This window comes from Cuculus canorus, chromosome 2 (assembly GCF_017976375.1).
Source record: "Cuculus canorus isolate bCucCan1 chromosome 2, bCucCan1.pri, whole genome shotgun sequence".
Classification (NCBI taxonomy): Eukaryota; Metazoa; Chordata; class Aves; order Cuculiformes; family Cuculidae; genus Cuculus; species Cuculus canorus.
The window spans coordinates 153,949,500-153,972,534 of NC_071402.1; the positions used below are offsets into that span (position 1 = coordinate 153,949,500).

General features: G+C 45.7%; 1 protein-coding gene across 3 annotated transcripts; it reads left to right on the forward strand.

Moving 5' to 3' along the window:
• The first annotated feature begins 1,323 nt into the window (after positions 1-1,323).
• Positions 1,324-12,891, forward strand: CRYGN (crystallin gamma N). Of its 3 annotated transcripts, none has more exons than XM_054058061.1 (4): positions 1,324-1,674; positions 4,486-5,163; positions 6,865-7,010; positions 12,715-12,891. In XM_054058061.1, the coding sequence occupies exons 2-4, from the start codon at positions 4,855-4,857 to the stop codon at positions 12,848-12,850; spliced, it is 591 nt and encodes a 196-aa protein (XP_053914036.1). In that variant the 5' UTR covers positions 1,324-1,674; positions 4,486-4,854; the 3' UTR covers positions 12,851-12,891. The 3 variants fall into 3 exon arrangements, with proteins under 3 accessions (XP_053914036.1, XP_009556599.1, XP_053914038.1); XM_009558304.2 differs by lacking the exon at positions 1,324-1,674 and adding an exon at positions 1,736-4,454 and having other exon boundaries at positions 4,915-5,163; XM_054058063.1 differs by lacking the exon at positions 1,324-1,674 and having other exon boundaries at positions 1,736-5,163; positions 6,955-7,010.
• Positions 12,892-23,035: the final 10,144 nt, after the last annotated feature.

Genomic DNA, 23,035 nt, shown 5'->3' on the forward strand with positions numbered 1-23,035 from the left:
TGTGAGGTGTTGCGTGGCGCAGAATGGGTGGTGGCTCAGGGTGTGGAATGGCCACCTTTGGTAGAGATACCACAGAGACTATGTCTTGGGGCATCCACAATGAAGACAGTGCATCAAACCCATAAACCATCGCCTGGCAGCTGATTCCCATTTGCAGCGACAGGCGATGGGTTCTGCCTGTGAGGGGGCACATTGGAAGGTCCTTTCTCTTGAATGGTTTGCAGAAATGTTCTGCATTCTGTGCAACCGGCCTCTCCAGCAGCTCTGCGAGGCAGCATGTGGTGTGTCCAGGCACTGGGAATGGCTTAAGCACCAGTGGAAATCTGTGCTTTGGCAACTGCCGTGAGGTGGGCGTGGTCTTAATTGAGCAATGTGGATTTAATATAGAAAACCTCACTTGAGGCATAAGGATGGTTTCTCACTCTGAGGTCTGTTCCTGCTCTGGAGTGGCCCACAAGATGTGATTGTCATCTTCAGAAACCAGCCAAAATTTTTTTTCGTAGGAAGGTCTTAGACCCAAAGGTTATTCCACATCTAATGAGATAGAAGTGCCCACAGGAAAGTGTGTGAAGGAATCTTTAAGCTTTTTAAAGCAAGATGGCCTTTTGAAAGACCTGAGATATGGATGTTTCCTGTGACAGGTCTTACACTGCTTTTCGAACACTGAATGCTCCTCTAGAAGCAGGAGTGTGGTCCTTTCAGAGGATGTGGTGCAACTTCTTGGCTGTTGCTCACTTAATTATTATTTGCATGAGTTGCACTGGCAGCACTAGGTACCTCTGAGCAGAACACGAGTCCTGCTCAGCCTCTGCTCAGAAGTATTCCTGTTAGCTTTAGCAGGGTCACTCCCAAAGATTCACCTCCAGGAGTCACACCCTGCTGCCTTGAGGAAATCTCTACGTCAGGGAAGGAGAGAGATTGGCGTCTTCCTACCTTTACTCGGGTAGTTTGGCAGCATCCTTGTGCCAGCACTACCTAACACTGTGAGGTGTATTGCTAGGTTGGACATTGCAATGGCCAGTGTCTGCTGAACTGCATGGAATTTCACCCCTGTAAATCCTATAAAACACCCTGTGGAAAGAGGTGGTGGCATCTCACAGCTGTGTTTTGAAGACCACTCAGCCTGAACTTATTTATGCCAACACAATCTTGCTCACACCCCTGGGCATGTAATGCAAATCACTTTGTAAGAGGACAAGAGTTGTGCCTGGATCCTGTGGGATGTGGGGAGGAGAGCAGGGTGGTGGCCGGAGCCACCGCCTTTATCCAGGCAGGATGGTTTTGTCCTGGATGGTTGAGTTCTGATTTCTAGCATGGCTGGTCTATCACTGCCTGATGTTGGCGCCAACAGCATCCTGTGCCATCAAGTCCTTCCCGATCTGGTTTTGTTTGGGATGTAACCACAGGGTTACAATGGACTTTAAATCACTCTTGGCCATCTTGTGTGATTGAGGTGTTCAGTTTTCCCACCCCTTTGGTTCTGACTTGGACTCAGAATAAATTGTCTCTGACTGCCTCTCTTCTCAGCCCCGCAGCAGCAAAGGCAGGCAGCGATAGCACAGCCTGGAGCAGCCACTGTGGACTTCAAGTGATTTCTTGCTCCCTCCAAACCAAGATGCACGAAAAATTATCAGACTTCTGGGATTTGTCTGTTAAAGCCAAGTGCTCAGACCTGTAAGTTCACGTCTCCAGTGCTTCATCCTTCAAATAGAGGAGGGTTGCCCATGACCCTGTTAGTACAGGGCACCAAGGCAAGGTTGGATGTGATCCTGCACTTCGGCATGAATAGGAGGCAAGGTCTGCCCCAGCATCGCGTGTCTGAAGGGCTGCTAGTTGCCACAGGTTCCACAGACTGCTCTTTTACCTCTTCTATTGGCAGCTTTTCCATCATCTGCAATGAGCCAAAGGGATTTGTCCAGGAATTATGATTTGCCACTCTTCAATATTTTTTTTTCCCATCATTTTCCTTTTTTTGTTGTTTCATATATTTAAGTGGTTTCTCAAAGAAATAAAAATGAAGTTCTCACGCCCTCTTCCCATCTCTCCTAAAATAGCTTTCAAACCTACTGGACAGCTTCTAACAAATCTAACAGCCAGATACTTCAAGTTCCTGCAGATTTAATTAAAGCTTGTACTGGGGAGGAACAGGAAAATCCCATCATGAGACAGAGCTGGAGGAAACCAGGCTTATGTGGTTCCATAAAAACCTCCTCCTGTGGTAATGTTTGCTTTACTGGGTACTTTAGGGCCAGTTTGTCGTGGATGTTTAGGAGGAGAGGATTGCACCAGGGGAAGTTTGGATTGGATATTGGGAAAAATTTCATTACTGAAAGAGTGGTGAAGCATTGGGACAGGCTGCCCAGGGAAGGGTGGGATCTCCATCCCTGGAGCTGTTCAAAAAATGTGTACATGTGGTGCTTCAGGACATGGTTTAGTAGGCACGGTGGCAGTGCGTTGATGGTTGGACTCGATGATCTTAGACGTCTTTTCCAACCTTAACTATTCTATGATTCTTTGTTGTGGATCTTCCTCTCCTGGCACCAGACAGCTCATGGCCAAAGCAAAGAGCGTGTAGACCATAATGACCCCAAGTGCAAGGCTGTGGGAAAGGGCTGGTTTGGGGGATGCTGCTAATGCCCCCCACTCTGGCTACTGCTCTTCCAAGTGGGACTTGCCATGCACTGTTACTTTTCTCACACCAGCTGGTAGCGCTTAGAAAATAACACCAGCATTTCAGTGAGGGTTTGGGTAGAGTTTTTTTTAATTAGATGAGGCTTTTCTTCATTATTTCCTGCCTCCCATCAGAACATGTAAATGTAAACAGTGTTTCTGCAATGCTGGAGCAGGTTTACCTGCGTCAGTGGAAGGATGTGTTTCTTCTCCAAATCCTATGTGCCACCTCCTTCCTTCCTTCACCAGCGCATCCGAGTCAATGCAACTTCCAGCTCAACCTACGTGTCTGTGCACATGTGCTTATTAACTTTTACATCTTAACTGAAAGGGCGGCATACGTTTAAGCCTTAATGATGACATGTTTTATTCCCAAATGGTCTTTAATCTTGAAATGAAAGAGTGAACAAAGGTAGCAGAGCGGGGCTGTTGAGCGAGGCTGCTGGCGTGCGTGTGGATGGGAGCAACCTGCCAAGAAACGACTCCTTAGGGTTTGGATTTGAAGTGTGTGCCTGATGGTCCAGGGATTGCAGCACCCGCAGGGGGCTGGAAAGGGAGGTGATGGGCACTCCGTGGGTGATGAAGAGCAGGATTTAATGAGTAGGAGCTGGGTGTGAGGTTTCTTCCAGTGCTATATATAACTATAAAAGACCAATCTCTTTTTATCATGGTGCCATGGTACATCTCTGTGTGCTGGTCCTTGGGCCACCTCCACGCATTTGCTTTTACCTCTTTTTAGCATGGCTTGTTAATATAAACTGCCGGGTTTTATGGGCTGGGGCTTTCCCTTGCTATTTATCCTGACAATAAGACAGTTAAAGTTTCTGGATGCTTTTGTAACACAAAAGAAGGGAATATGAAGCAGCTTGTCCTTGCACTGCTGTTTGAGGTGCCAGACCCCAGAGCCGTAATTGCAGCTATATGGGAAATATTACTTTATGGCCAATGGTATGGCTTAAAACCCCCTCTAATTCCAAGTTATATCTGTGTCTCAGTGCTGAAAGACTGGAACATTAATAAGTTGATGCTCATCAACAATGTTGGTGTGTTTGCAAGCCCAGCCTTTGTGCTTCAGAGGGAATTAGGTTCTTGGCTTTTGGAGAGGCCATTTAAAGAGGTTAAATGTTGAACAAGAAACTATTGCTTTGACAGATGGAGTGCAATGTATTATTGGTGAGGAGTCTTCCAGGGGCGCTCACTTTTGGCTGCCGCACTGCAATAGGCAAGGAGAAGCTGGGAAAAAGCAGTAAAAAGAAGTGAACCCAATACAGAGAAGTTATGTGCCATGCTTTGAGATGCTGCTCTTTCCTCATTTACTTCTTGTCTGCTCTAAGAAAAGAGGAATAAAAATGAGGAAAAAAAGCAAAAGGGATAAAGAAAGATAAGGAAGGGAAGGAAAAAAGGGAGAAAAGATGGGGAAGGGGAAAAGGAGAGGAAAAAAAAAAGGTAAAAAAGAAGTCCTTCAAAAAGGAGCACTCAATGTGCACTGCTAATCAACCAGAGCCCTGCCAAGCAAATCTTTTGTCAGATCATCTGCCCCAAATCAAAACCCTGGACTCAGCAGGCCCATTACCAGCGGTTCTGCCTACGAAGCAGGAAAGCGTAAAGCCCCTGGTTCCCTCTGCTTTGTTAAAAAGCTCTCACAGCACCAGCCCCACCTCCCCCCTTCAGCCAGCCACTATATAGCGGGGTGTCCAACGTTTCTGTCCATCGCGGTTTTGGTTTGGATCCTGCTTTTGGTCTTGGATAGCAGCCAGCTGAAAATGTCTCAATACTCAGGAAAAGTAAGTAACGACGCAACCGCTTCCCTTTCAGCCTGGAGCCAGAGAGCCCGAGCATCCTCCGAGTTGAAGGAATAGGTTAGGATAACATCCCAGAGGGTGCGATGTGAGTGATGATACTGGGAATTAATTCAGTAACGAGGACGGGGAGGGTGCGGCAGAAAGAGCGGCATTTTGGGAGTGGAGTTTCCTGTTTAAACATTCCTGTTGGAAATATGTGTGAGTGAGCACGTGGCGGCAAGAAGTGTTGTAAATGCGGGATGCGCTGTTCCCAGAAAAACAAATACGGTTCTTAGGAAAAAATTTCAGTGATGTTGTGCTCCTCTTGATGAAAAAGCAGCTAAAAATAAACCCTAAACCATCTTAAAATGATGTACCTGCAAGAGATTCCCGTCTGCTTCAAATGGGGGATTGGGCTGTGCCCCTGCTCCCCGCTGTGGGCCTGTTCTCCTCTCTCCCTCAGATCACTTTCTATGAAGGCAAATGCTTTACGGGCAGAAAGCTGGAGGTTTGTGGAAGCTGCAGCAACTTCCAGGACCGAGGTTTTCTCAACCGGGTCAACTCCATCTGCGTCCAGAGTGGAGCTTGGGTCTGCTTTGACCACCCTGACTTCCGAGGGCAGCAGTACATCCTGGAGCACGGAGAGTATCCTGAATTCTGTCGCTGGAATGGCCGCAGTGACCACCTGGGCTCCTGCCGGCCCATCGGGATGGTGAGTGGATGCTGGTGGTGTTCCACTCTCCCAGCTGGAGCATCAGTGCTGCCATTGGGCTTTATTTCTCCTAGTCATAAAAGCTCCATGAATAAGTTTGATAAAAATCTATGATCTTTAGAAATAATATGTCACATTGAGAAGGAAATAGTTTCCTGGGAAGGTTTTTCTCCCCTTGGAGTGGTCTTCACAGGCCACAATGCCAAATTGTGGTTTCCTGTGCCTCCTGGCCAGGAGAAGACACATCACCTTCCTCCCATGGCGCAGAACACAGAGGCTTTAATGGAAGGTGAGGTTTTCCTGTGGTTTTTCAGTCGAGGAGGAAAGGTCCTGCTGGCATCATGTGCTTTTCCTTTTTAATGTGAGTTGCTATGAAATACTCCCATGGGGATTAAGAAGGAGGTTCATTGCCGAAGGCAAGTTTGTGCTGCGGCAGCCCAATCTCCCCACACACCCAGACGGGGAGCGGGCAGCCTGAGGGCTTTCCAAACTGGAACTCTCAGCTATCGCAATAAAGCCCCAGTAATCCTATACTGAACCATTTCTGTTCCTCGTACTACGTAGCCCTCCCCTCATGAAGCTTTTACAAACGCTGCCTGCAGGAAGGCTTAATCAGGAAGATTAAAAAGTAGCAAAGAAAAATTAATCTTTCCATTTGATTTTCTATCGCTTATGACACCCAGGGCACCCACTTGGAGTCAGTGGGGTTCCTTGCTCGTCCCGAACCTGCTTTTCAGCATGGCAATGGATTTGTTTCAGGTCCATTATGTCCTTCCCAAAGCACCTCCGTGGTCCATACATAGAGGGATGCTCTGCCCCAAGCCCTGGCGTCTGACCAGCACGAGGACTTGTTCTTTTTCTTGCCCACAGTTTTCTCTGTGAGATGCTCTGTGAGTGCTTCAAGGCATTTCTGCAGTGCAGAGTGTTTGGTCAAGCACGGTATCTGCTCAGCTGCTGCCCGCGGTTGCCCAGTGTGGGGTTTGGCATCGCAGTCCAGCCTTCTTGTGCGTTGACATTATTTATTTGAAAAATATGTTTAAGTATTCTTTGAATTTGGCTTAAAAATGTCCTTTCAACTCACTCTGTCCCACATACCTATACTGTAGGCTGCAGAAATCTCCCTGAAGGAATTTATGTCGTGTCACCCTCAGGGGCTCACATAGCAATGATGATGCTGGGAAGGTTTCTTATTTGTGTCTCCTAATTCTTTTCCCTAAAGAAAGGCATAGCAGCTCCCACCAGGACCTACAGCCTCACGTGGAACTGGAGGTGAGATAGATTAGTTTAGGGAAATAATCTGACATCTTTGTACACTCAAACATCTTTGTACACCCAGATATATATCTGCTTCTGCTGTGTGAGTGTACGGAGAGCAGGAGCTGCAGCTAATGCTGTATTTGTGATGAAGGATTTGTGGGGCAGCGGAGGGTGGAACTGCAGATGAATGAGGAGCTACGTGTGCCTGGGTGCAATGCAGCCCACGAGCGACGCATCTACATGTGCACGGCAGCTGTAGGAAGGTGTACTAGGAGGTGGCATGAGCTTTTGCATGCTCTGTGTGTGCTGGCACTGGTGGTGTTGGACTGCATTTCACATTTCCCTTCCAAAACACCATTCCATCTTCTTCTTTGTCTTATAAAAGCTGGGGAAATAATTTGCTCTATTTTTTTTTTATATTGACTCGAATCCCTTTGTCCCCAGCATGGCGAGCATTACAGGATTGAAATATTTGAGGGGAGCCATTTTAGAGGTCCCAGCCTGGAGCTGACAGAAGATTGCTCCTTCCTGCAGGGACAAGGCTGGGACAACACCTGCATCAACGCTCTCAAAGTGTACGGTGATGGCGCGTAAGTAACTGCATGCATCCCAGTGCACAGCCACTACGATGCTCCCTGCCCCATGCACTCTTTGGACCCAGTGCTGCAGGGGAGCGAGGCAGCTGCAGAGACTCCCCCAGTTGTGGAAGAGCCTGTCGATGCTGGGGGGGGACTTCAACAAAATCTAAACCTGTGAGTTAAGTCTATGGTTTAAAGGTGAATTTTAGTGCCTGCCCATTAAGACCTGCTTCAAAAGGGGGTACGATATTTGGAGGGTGGCAGCTAAACACAAACTACAAGAGCTCTGAGACCCACTTTTATAAGGTGTATAAAACAAAGAGCCTAAAACTAGGGAGTTTTTTTCCTTCCTTCCTTCCTTCCTTCCTTCCTTCCTTCCTTCCTTCCGTCCGTCCTTCCGTCCGTCCTTCCGTCCGTCCTTCCTTCCGTCCTTCCTTCTTTCCTTCCTTTTAAACATTTCTCTGCAAGTTTCCAAACACCTCTTTAAAATCTTTCAGGGAGGGTGTATGGCTCCAGGTAATGCAGGTCAAAATCTGGGGAATGCAGGTCATAGAATGAGAGAGTGGTTTGGGTTGGAAGAGACCTCCAAGATCATCCAGTTTCAACCCCCTCTGCCAGGGACAGAAACACTTCCACTGGATCAGGTTGCTCAAAGTGCCATCCAACTGGGTCTTGAATGCTTCAGGGATGGGGCATCCACAAAGGTCAGGGGTTTTGCTTTGCAAATGGCTTCATCAAGGTCTGCTGTTATACCAGGAAATTCCTCCTTGAACAGCAAGAATTAGGCAGTAGTGTCTTACCTTAAAATTAAATCCCGTCTCTGAAAGAGAGGGGCAACTGCAGCAGCAGAGAGTCGGGATGCTTGCATGTATAGGCGCCCTAGTGGGTTTTCAATCACCCTCAGTGCCTCATGAACCTGCTTTGCAGATGTGTTGCCAATGCTCAGCCCCATCCTTCTGCCCCTGCAGACGTTCTCGAAAGCCTTGACGAGACGGCAGCTTTGCCGCCTTCTTGCTGTCAGATGGTAATTTGCATTTTGTTGACAATGTCAGTCCTTTTAATTTTTTTTTGTTCCCGTTATGAGGCAGGTTGTTATTTGGCCATCTCCTCCTTCCTCTGTTCAATAATTGCATTCTTACTGCAAGGGTGCTGGGAATGGGAGAATGCCATAAAATCCTCCCAGAGCTGGGCAGAGGGTGACTGGAGCGAGGCACAGGGCAGCGTGGGGGAGGCCTGCAGAGGAGGGAGCGCAAAAATGCTTTTCTCCATGTGTCCTGGACTGGATATTGCGCATCTCACCTGAGCCCAGCAGGGGATGTTGAACCCCTTCTATCCACAGCCTTTTTTTCCCAGGATAGGAAAAAGGTTGTTGCCATCCAAGCTTGTGACATCCTGACAGCAAGTGTCCTGAAAGGACCCTTTCTGATTTAACCGAGATCTCACCTCTTCAAAAAAAACCAGACTTATGATCAGGCAGTGATGGTTCATTAACACAAAGGAGCAGAGCTACCAGCTCCTAATGGGAAGAAATGTCTGGAGCCCACCGGGGACCCCCTTAGTGCAAGTAGCATTGAAGCAAAAGGCATTTGAGTACCAACACTATAAAGCCAAGGCAGACCCTGCGAGTACTCTGCGAGTACAAGAGCCTTAAGGCCAGTTATTTACCACATGTGTCCCTGCAGCAGAGCCTGGAGCTTGAGAATTTGGGATGCTGCCCAGAAACTTTCAAGCACTTAAATTTTTCACATTGATATTCTCCCTTCCCTGAAAAATATATAAGGGGTACAAAGCATGTTTCCCTTCGCATGGGAGCCTAGACTGTTTATGTTAACATTACACAGCTTCTCAAAGGCTCTGAGTAGTGATAAAAATTAGGAAAAATAAAATACTGAGAGGAGTGCGGTAAGGAAATGCGCTTAGTTTTGTAGAGTTACATTCAGATCCTGGGAAGACAGTGATTGAAAGCACAGGCAAGGGTCTGTAAAGCACATTAAACGGCAGGATGATGCAGAAGGATCTGCTGGCAGAGAGGTGAGACCATGGAGGAGAAAGACACCACTTTTCTCCTTTAGATAGACGGTATAAGCCTAGGTGACCCCAGAGCTTCTGTGGCTGGTGCTGGGCTCAGCCTGGCAGGCTGAGAGCCTCCCAGGACCTGTCCTTGAGCATCTGGAGAGTAGAAGAGATTGAGTCACTGGAAATGAGGGGAGTTTCAGCCATGGGCTGTCTCCAGCACAGCTCGAGGCTGAAAGTGGGTCTGATTTACCCTGTGCTTGCAGAAAAGCAGGGTTCCTTGATTTCCCTGTCTGCTCCCAGTAGCGCTGAAGTTTTGCTCTGCAATTTTCCCCCGTAATTCCCTCAATGCAACATCCATCTGGTTTCTCAGTGGAGCTGAGGGTGTCCAGCACCTTCCCCACTGCCCTTTTGGAATTGGTGACTGCTACTCCACGCAGCCAGAAGGGTTGATGATAAAGTTGTTAAAGCCATGCTGGAAATGAGCTTGCTATTTTGGAAGTTTTGAGATTTTACCGCCTCCTCGGAAGCTGTTGCAGTTTGCATGGCAAGAAGCTCTGCCCATCCCACGGCCAGAGCCAGCTCCAGTATCACAGATGATGTCATCTGGTTTTAGACAAAGACATGCACCTCTTGTCCTCCTTTGTGCCTCAGCCACTTCACAAAGGATTGCTTAGAAATAACAACTTTAAAAAGCTGTATTTGTTTTACAGTCCAGGAGAGAATACTCCAAAAAGGGCTCTTCTAAGCTATAGTGACATAACTTGAAGGCACCAGACCAACCATTTATTCTGAAGCATTTACGAGCATTTGGTAGATGTTCAGTAGATGTTCTGCAGTCAGGCTGTGAAATATCAACCAGAACAGGTACCCAAACGTTGCTCTTCAATAAATGTTGCCTATTTCTCGGCAGAGGCAGTAGCTGCTCATGGCACTGCTTGAGTCCTGTGTGGCGAATAAGTGACCTTGAGCCCTACTGAAAGCATCTCGCTCAGTTCAGGCTGAAGCTGCGGTCCTCGCCTGCTTGTTTTTCAGTGCCAGCAGCCAGTTTTGACTTACAGGACTTGAGCTGGTTCCATGTGAGTTTTATTCCCATGTCCTCTGGGTTTATGTGCTAATGAAATACAGCATCAAGATGTTTGAGGGCTGCGTGCTATGTGCCTGGATCAGCTCTCCCATGCTGGGCTTGAGGATAGGATCATCTTTTTTTTTTGTTGTTTTCTGGGCTCCTGACAGACTTTTATTTTCTCCCTCACTTATGGTCTCAGAGAATGTAAATTTTAGGCAATAAAGGAACAGCTAAGTAAGCCATACAAGTCTTCACTCATCACCTTGCACTGCCAATACACTTCAGTCCTTTCTGCTATTCCTTTTATTCTTCTTTTTTTTGAAGCCTTCCCCTAAGCAGAGGGACAGCTGGTGGGTACTTAGCACCTCATCAGGTCATGGAGTCTGCTTCCATCTGCCCCAACACCCGTCCCATTACTTCCATGTGACTGTGCAGACTGTGTCTGGAGAGAAATGCAGAGTTTTTGGGGAAAAATGACTATGAGGGGTTTCTCTACCCCCTACACTATTTCCCAGGCTCCACCAGTTGTTGAAAGATATCCTAGAGCAGAGCAGAGCTAGAAGAACCACCATGAACTGGTGGGCCAGCAACACCCTGTGAACACCACTGTCCTACTATCACGCAGTGTTTCAGTAGCGTTTGGTACTCTCAACAGGAGGGAGTGATTGGAAGGTGCAGAAAGTAGGATCAGGAGCTCTTTACAGGAGAACTTAAGGGGAGGATGGTGAACTGATGGAGAAAGAGGCTCGTGATCCTCCGAAAATAAGGAGGGATGCATTTGAGCTGAAGGGATGGGGTAGAAAAGGAAACAAGCCATGTGTGCATTATGAACAAGGTGTGTCTAAGGGAGGAGGAGAACTTTATGAATTGTTCTTTATTAAGCTGAGGAGCTGAGCGTGTTTTTTGACAGTGGACATCAGGTATGTGATGGGAGGGATGTGGCATCAGAGCAACTTGCCATTACACTCACATGAGCCAGCAGGTAGCTTTCTTCCTGAGCTGCAGTGTGAACTTCAAAGGAAGAGTCTGAGGGCAACTTTGTAATTCCGGTTTGGGTATAAACTGGCTGCAAAAAGTGCCAGAGAATGAACTTGTTTGTTTGCAGAAAACGCTTGGGATCTTTTTGGCTAAGCACACTGCAGCAATGCAGCAAAACATGGTCATGCAAGCACGGGCAGAGGGTGGAGAGGGGCACCAGGCAGCCATGAGCTCAACGTGCCAGTTGTATCAGTGCACGGGCAGATGGGAGAGGGAACCCACAACAGTCCCACCTGGTGGCCTCTCAGAAACACAAAATAAGTCCAAATATGTCAAGGAATCTGTAAGGTGGCTTGACTAAATACCTTAACCTTTTGTTTTTTAAATAATACCTGTGGGTGGCTGGTTTTATAAATAACTTTTTTTCCGAGGACACCAGCTTTTTGCTCTGGGTCAGATTGATCTGAGTTCACCAGCTGTTGTCTGACTCTGGAAACCCAGCAGTCTTTGACCTATCCAGTACTTAAAGGAGTTTCTCCCTGGAAATCCCACATACGGTAGGTCCCAAGCCAGATGTCACAGGAGGAGTTAGAGCACAGAAATCAAATGATATAGAAGGTTTTATTTGTGCTCTGTTGTCATTGCTAGATGGCAAAAGCAGCAGAAATCCTTATAAAATCCTTTAAAAAGCTAGGAAGAGAAGAACAAAGCAGAGACGAGCAATTCAGCAACGATGGGGTGGAAACCTGACTGCAAAACTATCAGAGTAATGGCAAAACTTGGTTAGAAAACACGGGAGATATAGAGGAAAGAGGTGACACTTGTGGCCATGTTAAGATCAAGTCACAGTGCGTATTAAAGGAATAAAGGGAGAGAAGAGCAGCAAAATTTGCTCCTCTTGACCATCAGAATTTCTCCTTATTTAAAACGTTCAAACAGAGAAAGACATACTAAAGAAACATAGCCAAGCTATGTGAAGGAGCGAGACGTGGCAAAGTCACCATGGCTGTTCAGTGCTGTATCCATTTGACTGCATTCCAAGGGAAAGTTGTAGTTAACTCAAGACATAAAGTGAAGATAACCAAGCCCAGTCCTGCTCTCTGACGGAAAGCATCAAAGACGGGCCATTGTGAATTACTAGCAAAGAGAGAAATTGTTAAATATGGTTCCCATCATAACTAATGAGTCAATTTAAAGATGTAAAACATCTTTCAAGCATTGCATGTTTCTCCTTACAGTCCAAAATGAGTTCATCCAGGGGATGAGGGGATTCGTGTCCTCCTTTAGCACTATCAAATGCTATTAAATTGCTCCTCTTGCACATGATGAAGCTCAGAGACATCCATTCCCGTGAAGAAGGGAGCCCCTGATCTTGGGATTCATCACTTCTATAACTCAAAGCAACTTCTTCTAAAGGCAAGGTCCAATCTGTCTGTGGATAGTTGCCAGGCTTTGCTGGAAACAGGGAGAAGTGGCAACAGTTAACTTCACAAAGGGTATTTCTGTGGGCAGGATGGGACCAGGGCCATGGAGAGGCCATCAGGCCCCGGTATTTCACAGTACTGCAGTGCCTAAATGCAGCCACTCATTGTGGGCAGGAGGCCACCTCGCCTGACCACATTGTTTGGACCCAAATAACCCTCCCTTTCTGCTCAGGTGGGTGCTGTATGAGGAGCCCAACTACCGAGGCCGTATGTATGTGGTGGAGCGGGGTGAGTTCAGCAGCTTCAATGCATGGCAGGCACGCAGTGCAAGCATCCAGTCCATCAGAAGAGTTGTCAACTACTTCTAGATGAGCTTTCATCCTACCAGCAGTGGCCTGCTGAGACCAGGCATCACCCCCCTTCCCACTTACTGACCTATGGAATAAATTGTTAAACACCAGATTTTTGGCTCTTGGTACTTTTTCCCATCACTTGCATAAGGTCAAGAGGGAACGGACTTGGAACTTCTCAAAGCTTGATTTACATGCTATAAATATGCTATTTTTATTCTGCAGTGATTTATAAGGAGGACATGGGGGTGGAGGGGCCAGAACTGGTGATGACAAGCAGACCTGGGAACATGCTTCTTGGTGTGCTTGTGGTCTAAGATGTTTTCACTCTGCCCTGTCCAGGGCCACCACATGATGGACTCGGCTGACTCCTGATGCCTGGAGGGAGTCATGTTGCTGCACGTGTGCTTTGGGAATGCAGGTGCACAGCTGTCAGAGGGTCTGCTCATGCCATGTGAGGACACAAGTGAGGATCATGTCAGAATCTGACCGACTCAGGGAGTCTGAGCACAATGTGCCAGTCCTGATGCAAAGGTGATAGAAATCATTCATCCTGAGTTGACCTGAGTTCAGTGCACATTAAAAAATATATTAAAAAAAGATTCCCTGAAGGCACAAAACCTGAGCAACTTCTTTCTCCTGATTCATAAGCTCTTTGTCTGACAATGACATTTTGAGGGGGTGGCAGTGAAGAGAACATCCACAGCACTGACACTTTCTGCACAGCCCTCTTCCCATCATTCTGCCCTTTTGATGCTCCCTGTTTCGGTGCCACCAAACCCCATTTGGTTCTGGCAGCCAGGATGCGAACAGGTCTGCTGGTTCAGCTATGGACCATCCACTACAGCCTGGGTGCTTCCCTTGGCAGTCAGTGCCCAAAAGTCAGGTGGCTTCCTTCCCATAAAATCACAAGCCATGTTCAGTATTAGATAAGAGTGTTTCTGACTATTTCATAAAGGGGCAATTTTACTCTTTTCACTCCGTTATTCCATTAGCTGTTAAAGCTGAGCTGTCTGATGGATCCTGACAGGCATGGGCATGGTGCCGGCAGAACTGCAAAGCTCTGTGTTAATCCATTGGGAAGGCTGCTGATCTAACCACTGTCCCCAGCCCTTTGAAAGGACATGAGTGAGGCTGACAGTTCCCCAGCACACTGGAGCACAAGGCGCGTGTGCCTTCAGGGCTGCTTCGATTTGTGCATCTGCAATGGGTTCCTATCCTTTGCAGAGTGACTGGGAGCAGGGGGCTGTGTTCTGGGCCAGGGCGGGGAGCTGGCTGGTCCCATACTGCATCCTGGTCTGATACTGGATCCAGCTGCCATTTATCAATTTATACTCCTCTGCCTTGTCATTCATGTGGAGCTTCTTGGCTCTCTGTGGCTCTTTACCAGTCAGAGGACTGGGGCAATTGGTGACAACTGTACCTGTGTGAGAAGGACACGTGCTGTTCCTTTAATTAAGTGGTACCATTGGTAGGGTTGCATCGACTGAGATTTGCCCCAGATGCACCTATGTCATGTGATGGTCAGAGGCTGGAACACTTCTTCTATGAGGACAGACTGAGAGAGTCACAGTTGTTCAGCCTGGAGAAGAGAAGGCTCCAGTGAGACCTTTATAGCAGCCTTCTAGTACTTAAAGGGGACTACAGGAAAGCTGGGGAGGGGCTGTTTATCTGGGATTATAGTGACAGGATGAGGGGTAATGGCTTTAAACTGAAACAGGGCAGGTTTAGATTAGATTTTGGGAAGACATTCTACACGCTGAGGGTGGTGAGACACTGGCATAGATTGTCCAGAGAAGTCATGGATGCCCCATCCCTGGAGGTGTTCAAGGTCAGTTTAGATGAGGCTTTGAACAACCTGATCCAGTGGAAGGTGGAACTGGATGATCTTTAAGGTTCTTTCCAACCTAAACCATTCTATGATTCTATATGTGCAGTGGGGTGTATGGAAATACAAAAAGAATTCTACTTTGTGAATTTACCATTAGTTCAGGTGACGTTTGCCTTAGTGTATTACAAGCAATTATGCCCTTTTGGAGACAGCCTGGCATGTGGATGTCATCCTCTACCCAAATCATTGCAGAAGCACTGTAGCCACAACAGTTCAGCTCTGGTCTGCAATGGTTGTATCCTGGCTGGCTCATGGTGACATATGGTCCATTGCAGCCAAAAAAATATTTAAGTATCTTTAATGGATTGCAAGGTATTCCTGTGTCAGAGGAGAAGGCAGGGAAATGATTCATTCATTGAGTGGGATGCACAAATGTACAACTTGTGCATCAACTCTTGCGTATTTCATTTTTTTTTTTAATTAAATGCAGCTTATGAAAGATTTTAGGAGTCCTTCCAGGATTAGCTTTGCTCCTGCTTCATGAAGGCTCTAATCTGCTCCTGAGCTCAATGCACTCTGTTAGAAGTTAATATTCAGTCGTATTCGTTTCCCGCTGTTGTGACCTTCTGGCCATTAATCTTTTAAAAAACCCAAATATGGGCCTAAAGAAAGACAGGCATTGAATTGTGACTAGCTTTAAAGGAGGATTTTCATTCATTTGAAGCACATTCAATGTCATGATGCAGCATAAAGGATAAAGAAACAAAAGCTTTAAAACATACACTAACTGGAATCCCAGATGCTCCAAGTAGTTGGAGAACAAAAGAAAAGAAAATAAATAACAGCTCATCCACCCAACTTCCCCTGAGAACAACAGTGTCAACCCCGAAATCCACATAGCTGGGTTTCTCAGCACTTGGTGTACACAGCCTGGGAGGTGACCGCCCCACTAATATTAGGGTCAGACCTGTGATAGCACAGATATTCTGCTGGATGGCTTCCAGTCTTCAGTGGTTCAACCTCCCTCCAAACAGACCAGTCCATAGAATGAACCATTGACATCCCTTCTCATCCTTCATGGGACATGTACACACAGATGTACAGGCCAATTCCCAACACACAGCTATTGAGTGCGAGCCCACTGCATCTATGTAATTCAAACTCATTATTGGTTTGTATGTTATAGTGGATTAATATTTGTTATTTAAATTGTGGAAGTACTTCGGAGCCCCAGTACTTGACAGAACTCTGTTGCATGCTAGAAATAAAAAGCACAAAAAAGGCAGTCTGGTTAATCCATGCAGTTGCGTGGAACCCTTTTTGTACCCAGCTAGCGTTTAGCTGCCTATAGCACATTCTACACGTTTGTAATATGCCTGCAGTCTAAATACTCATTATTTATTAATATCTGATATCCTGTTTATGAACATTTTATCAATGTAAAGAGCTAGTCTCATGTGAATGCTATTTAAAAAAATCGTCTGCATGCAAAAGTCTTACATTACTAAAAATTGGCAGCAGGGAATTGAATTCCATCTATTTTTTCTTGATTTGAAACCTAAGTAGGGTGGCCATGGGCCTAATCCAAACACTGATGCTGCAGGAATATGCATTGCGTTGGCAGTGGGGGAACGTGTCTCTCTTTCTCTTCCTTTTTCCCTCCCCCTCCTTGCTAAATCTGCACTTGTTTAAAGGACAGAATGTACAGCTCCCATATGTTTGCTGGTGGTTAGGGTTTTTTTCTTAAAAAAAAAGATTATTGACATGGCTCTAGTATGGAATGGTATGATTTGTGAGTTTATAGCGTATAAAATATAAATGACAAAAATGCCAGCTCGATGTGAAGTGGCTGTGAGATTGTGCAGCAGAGATTTGAGCTGTACATCATTAAGCTGTATGGCTGAATGAGTACTGCTACGTGCAGTGAGGAGGCAAGAAATGGATTAAGGAAATTGGAAACTATTCTACAAAATGCTAGAGATAAAACAAAAATTCAAAAAATGAACAAAAGGGGCAAGTTATTAATTACAAGCGAGAGAACTAAATGAAATAAGCTCCATCTGGAAAACCAGGAAAGCCCTAATAATCAGCATTACTGGGCTTGGCCAGGATGCTGCAGTGTAATATTCAGAATAACTTTGAATTACATCTGGCCCCAAAGCAAATAGCTCCTGCCAGAATGCCTGCATACACGAACGTCCTTTTGCTGTAGCTGGATAATGTGGGAATTTGATGGAATATCTCTTTCAAATGAATCCTTGGAAGATATCCGAGCAACTGCAGTAGTTTTGCATTGCTGTATTACCCATGTATGTAAGGAAGAACCTGCCTTCTGATCCACTGTTGGCATGTTTGATGTTGTCATAGCTCAAATTAGTCTCTGCTAACTGCTTACACAGGGTAATGGGCTGCAGGGCCACTTCCCTTCCCTGGGGATTTCAAGCAGCGTTCTCCTGCAACTGAGACTGCCCGATGCTGATACCTTCCTGTGCTTTCTTCTCTCTTCCTCCAGAGATACCTCTCTGGACCTGCTAAAAAGTTAATTCAACCTTTGGTGTCTGCTAGAGGTGTTTTATTAGTTCTTTAAGTAGAAAGCCTTGCTCAACAGTAACCTCTTTGACTGACAGCAGAAAGGAAATGATCAGCTTCAAAGAACATCCCTGACTTCTGGCACCAGGAGGAGAGCCGCGGTCACTGTCAAAGCCTAAGCAATGACAGGGTGGAAACATAGAGGGGACACGCCTTAATAGTCTGGAATAACTGACAGATGCTGGCTTTCATGCTTCACCTGGTTTGGGTTTAGCTTTCTTCTCCCTGTTGTATTGAAGTCAAGGGAAAACTAACATGAGTTGAAAAGAGATTTGGCTTTGAAATTTTTACTATCCATGCACTCAAACTTTTGTCCAGGAGTAAATCTGACATAGCTAACAAGCCCTTGGATCAGATTGTATCTGCCTGATGTGGTCAGCTTCTTCAGCACTGCAGAAGGTGATTTGTTTTGATTTTTAATTTTAAATCACCTGGTTTATTGGAGAGGTTAAATTCATTTATAACAGCCTCCAGTGGTTGTGAATGATGTAGCTTGGTGTCCTCTTGCTCCAAGAGTAACCATTAAATCAACAGAGGAGGTGCAGTAACCTCTGACACAATTTGAACTATTCCCATATTTACTGGTGGCTATGAAGAAAACCAAACACACATGGAAGAAGGTGAAAAAGGACAGAAATAAAATGTGTATTATTTTTCCGTGGAGCAACAGAAACACTGAAGAAAGAGCAAATGGGTGCACCATGTTTTGCACAGACAGGTGACCATCTTTATATTGTTCAGCATGTCAGTTTGCAATCAAGTCAAGTTGTCCCAGTTTAAGCATGTTAACATTTGGAGGCATGTACTAGTGTATTCAGTCAAATGGTGTGTGAAGCAAACATGAAACCATATTGAAATTGTTAATGCAAATTCCTTCTTTAAATATGACAGTCTCTAGTGGATTGCAGTAAATCTGCATTCTGTGTAGGCATTCACACCTGCACTCACACAGTCCAAAATGTACTGAATGCTTCCTCTCAGTCAGAATGGTTCTATGTGCTCTTGCTAGGACACTCCAAAGTCTGGGATGGTGTGGGATCAGATCCTGCTTTTCATGGGAAAACTGTGATTTGAATTTTTTTTTTTTAACTCATTGCAACAGTTTTGGGATGCTGCCACTTGGTTTGTTTACTCTGATATAAACTAAGATAGCTGTTTTCTCATGTGACTAGCTCTTGGTGGTCACCAGCGTTGCTCATCATCTGTGATGGGGTAAGAGAGCAGTGCAACTCCTTCCCCGCAAACACTGGGTCAGGCAAGCCAACCCTGTGATGGTCAGCACAGGTTTATTCATGTTTTGGGAGAGGCACTTTTAAGCTTTGACATTGCTGGCCCAAGATAATGGTGGTGGGAAGGTGGGTGAATGATCCTGACTCATAGATGGGCAAGGCTCTGTGGTTTAAGCTGACTTTCCCCTTGCATTTTTTTTTGCGCTGTTTGCAATCAACAGCTTAGAGAGAGTAACAGCAAGAGCGTCTATGGAATGAAGCTCTTCCTTGCATGCCTTACTGAAGGTAGCCACGACCAAAACAAGTCTCTCACCTGTACATGACCCAGTGCTATGTGCTATTTATGCCATAAGGTACTAGAACATAACAGTGCCCCTTCTGACAAAGTAACACGCCTAAAACTATAAGCTTAGTTTAGTTCTGCAGAGTAGGCTGTGCATGAATCCAGCTCTTAAATCAAGCTAAACTTTTCAAGAAGACAAAGCACATTATGGGCCAGTCCACGCGCAGAGCTGACCTCCTGAACTATGTGAGTGCAACAGCTGCTCCAGTAATGTAAGTGGGAATCAAAACTGCTGAGATTTGCAGAGCTTTATGTGGTTGCCATTGGTTTTCTTGGCTGGTAATGCAAGAAGAAAATAATAACATTTGAGTCATCTGAACCTACAATAATAATAATAATAATAACAGGATTCCAAAGGTTTTATTTTGCATGCATCCTGCTATTATTGACTTGCCCTTTGAAATTATTTTTCTGAAAATAATAGAGCTTCTTTTTTTTCACTGAGAGCTAGGGCCAGATTCATTTGTCATCTACCTTTTAAAGAGAGAGGAATAAAAGCAGGCAAAGACCATCTTGACTTCTTGAATGTATCATTTCAGTTCGGATGACAATCTGCATTTGAAAAGTTTCAGATATATTTTTCTATAGTTTATTAATACACAACCAACTGTATCCTGGGCTGCATCAAAAGAAGCAGTCCAGCAGGTCAAGGGAGGTGATTCTGCCCCTCTACTCTGCAGTGGTGAGACCTCACTTGGAGTACTGCGTTCTGGAGCCCTGAGCACAAAAAGGACATTTTTCTACTGGACTGGGTCCAGAGGAGGCTGTGAAAATGATCTGAGGTCTGGAGCACCTCTGCTATGTGGACAGGTTGAGAGAGCTGGGGCTCTGCAGCCTGGAGAAGAGAAGGCTCGGGGAGTCATTATAGCAGCCTTCCAGTACCTGAAGGGGGCCTCCAGGAACATCAGAGCAGACTTTTAGCAAGGCCTGTTGTGACAGGACAAGGAGTAATAGTTTTAAACTAAGAAAGGGTAGATTTACACTGGATATAAGGAAGAAATTTTTTGCAGTGAGGGTGGTAAAACACTAGAACAGGTTGCCCAGGGAGGTAGTGGATGTCCCATACTTGGAAACATTCAAGGTCAGGTTGGGTGGGACTCTGAGCAACCTGATTGAGTTAAAGATGTCCCTGATCCTGCAAAGGGGGTGGACTACATAATCTGTAAAGGTCCCTTCCAACCCCCAATGTTCTATGATTCTATGATTTTATAGTTAACAGCGAGCTCCCTTGACAGTTATAGACCAGACATGCCATCAGAAATAGGGTGATCCATGACACTGCAAAACCTTCTGATTATGCTGAATGATTCTTCTTTTCAGCTGCATTTAGACAATATAGGTTTGGAGACCAAAAAAAAAAAATTCTGGTAGGAAATCAAAATCTCTGTAACACCCCCTAGGCCTGGAATTTGTCTGATAGTTTTCTATTAAAGAGTTCTTTGGCTGGAATTAAGTACCAGACAGAGTTGCCCTTGTTCCAGTTCTTAAGGTATTTTTTTAACTTCTTTCAAATTGGCATTGTTTTTAGCACAAACTTGCTGTCAAGATGACAGAAGCTCCAGGGGAGAGCATAGGTTACAGATTCTCAATGTTTGCACTGATTCCTTGTTCATTCCCCATCACCTCCCTGAAAGGATAACAATAGTAACGACAAAAATAAAAACATTCAAAACAGTGGTTATTCCAGTTGGGTCCAAATTGCCCCCTGAAAGAAGCAGCTGAGCACTTTAGCTGGTGCGGGAAAGCCCCAAGACTGAGGCAGAAGATGTCAGTCTCAGTCTTCTGCTCTTCTTGACTTCTGCTGTGTGCAGCAATGACAGGGAAACTCTGATTTCCCACCTGGGAAGTGTGATTACTCAGTGTTGAGGGCAGTCAGTGTCAATTAGCGTGAATTGGGGCAGGCCCAGAGCTGTGTGTTGGCTACTGTAGCCTGTCCCAGAGGGCTAGTGCAGAACTGGCTTATCAAGGAAGCCAGGTAGTTCAAGCAAGTTTGTGTAGCCTGACTGCACCGACTTACTGCAGCCAAACAGCTGGCTCACAGCATGTATATATTCCTATATGGTTAAAAATCATTCCTCATGTTTCCGTTCCTGTTCAAGAGCTCCAACACTGCATATTTCAGCAGCTCCTCTGCAAAGTAGCTATTGTTTTTGTCATTTCAGTGGTTTCATTGTGAAATTCATCCTTGAGGAGAGGGGGGAGAAAAAGCCCCAAAGCAGCCGACCAAGGCAAATAGCTCTAATCTCCTCCATCCTGATTCTTTCCTCCTGCCACTTCTGTGCCATTGTAACTCGCTGGGAATCCATCTCCATACCTTAAATATCAGATGTTTACTAACACCCTCGCAGAGCGCTGATTAGATGAAAATGCCGTATCAGATTTAAGGCTGGAAGTGAATCAAAGCCACTGGTTTGATCTCCTTCACCCCTACAGAAATCAGGAGAACAAGCAGCTTTCTCATTAGCAAGTGGTAATGGAGACCATGGTCAAATTTAGAGAGAAGAAAGGAAAAATATATTCCCTAAGGTTAATAACATTTGCTAATGTAACTGATTTAGCTTTAGCAAAGTCAGTTGCTGGTAAAACTGGGCTCTGTATCTTCTGCTTCCTCATTGCATGGCTATGCTTAAGGGTTATCTGAAGGGTTTACAGTACAACTGCTGGTTCCTTTTGTATTTATCTGTACGACCATAAGTAATACATATTTTGAACAATTGCCTCCAAACCGAACAGATCTGTGAGAGGAGATGGATCACTTACAGAGCAGAACAGGAAGAGCCTGCAGCTGTCTTCCAAAAGCACGGGGTGGTTATTTTCTAGGTCCTAGCGCCGTTCCCAGCATATCCTGAGGCTCAAACACTTAATCAGCATGATTATCATCACAGAAACGCTGCCAGAGAGTTTGATTTGCGCATTTACTCTTTTACCAAATGAATAACCTTTCCAAAACCCTGTGATGTTTGAGCCTCTGTCATAATTCTGCATTTTGGATGTTTTTCCTGCCTGCTTGGGGTTTGGCTCTTGTGTAAAGAGGTGTAACAAGAAAAATTATTCACAGGAGAGTGTAAGATAAAGCAGGCAGTTCAGTCTGATTTAGCTAAGGCCTCATCCTCCTGGGACTGAAGCCTGGCCACGGTTTGAGCAGATGCAGCAGCTCCTATTGCACTTTCAGGGGGAACTCTATCTGCTTAGACTAGGGGAGGGATTTTATTCTGGATGAGCAGATGTTCTGTCAAAGTGGTGTGAGCTGCAGGGATCTGTGCTGGGTCGGTATATTTTCATTGTCCTTGGATCTCAGTGGGTGCATCTCTGCTGCCTTCCAACAGCTTTCTGTGTTGGCATGCTCAAGGACGAGTTCTCTGGGAGCCCACCCTGCCTTGGCCTCAGAAGGTCTCTGCTGGCATGACAACAGCCCAGACAAAGATTTATGGGAGTATCTCAGAAACACCCTTCTTTTCATCAGTCTCAAATCACATCTTTGGGTGCAGTGAACAACTAACAACCAGTGAGCAACTCAGATAATTCTTCTGGTTTTGGTTTTGTGGTGTAGGATTTCTTTGCCCCTTCTCTGTAAGTAGATCATCCCATCTCATGGAAGACTAGCTGTCCTACACCTCCAGAAGCAGTGCTGAGCCCAAGGTCACTCCAATGCTTTATGCTCACCCCTTCCTAGAGTTCATCTCTTCTATAAGGGTTCCATGAAGCATGCATGAATGTCTGTGCCTTCTTTCTTTGCCTCAGCTTTCAAGTTATGCTGGAATGTCACCAGACTATAGCACCGAGCCTTCTAAGGAGCCCAGAGTCCTCTCTCTCCCTTTACGGCTTTGGCTCCTGGCTTCTCCTCTGAATCACAAAATGTCCTGTTCCCTGCAGCCAGCTTACTGCTCTTTCTCCTGTTTCTTCTCCATTTTTCTCTCTCTCTTTCTCTTAAATAGTTGGCAGGAGGCCCTTTCTTTCATAACTTCCAGTCATTTTTGCCAGGTGACCCTGTGAGTAACCTCCCCCAACAAATAAGCAAAGGCCTAGTTAAAAGACCACTTCTGGCAGGAAGAATATTCTTCTTTTGAACCCCCTTATTATTCCCTCTAGTGGGTCTCTACGGCAAACACCAAAGAATCCCCATCACCCGCGAATGCAGACCCGGCACAGCTCTGTGGCACGTGAACACGGTTCTTATTTCCCACCCCAACGCATGGATCTGGGAAGAAGTT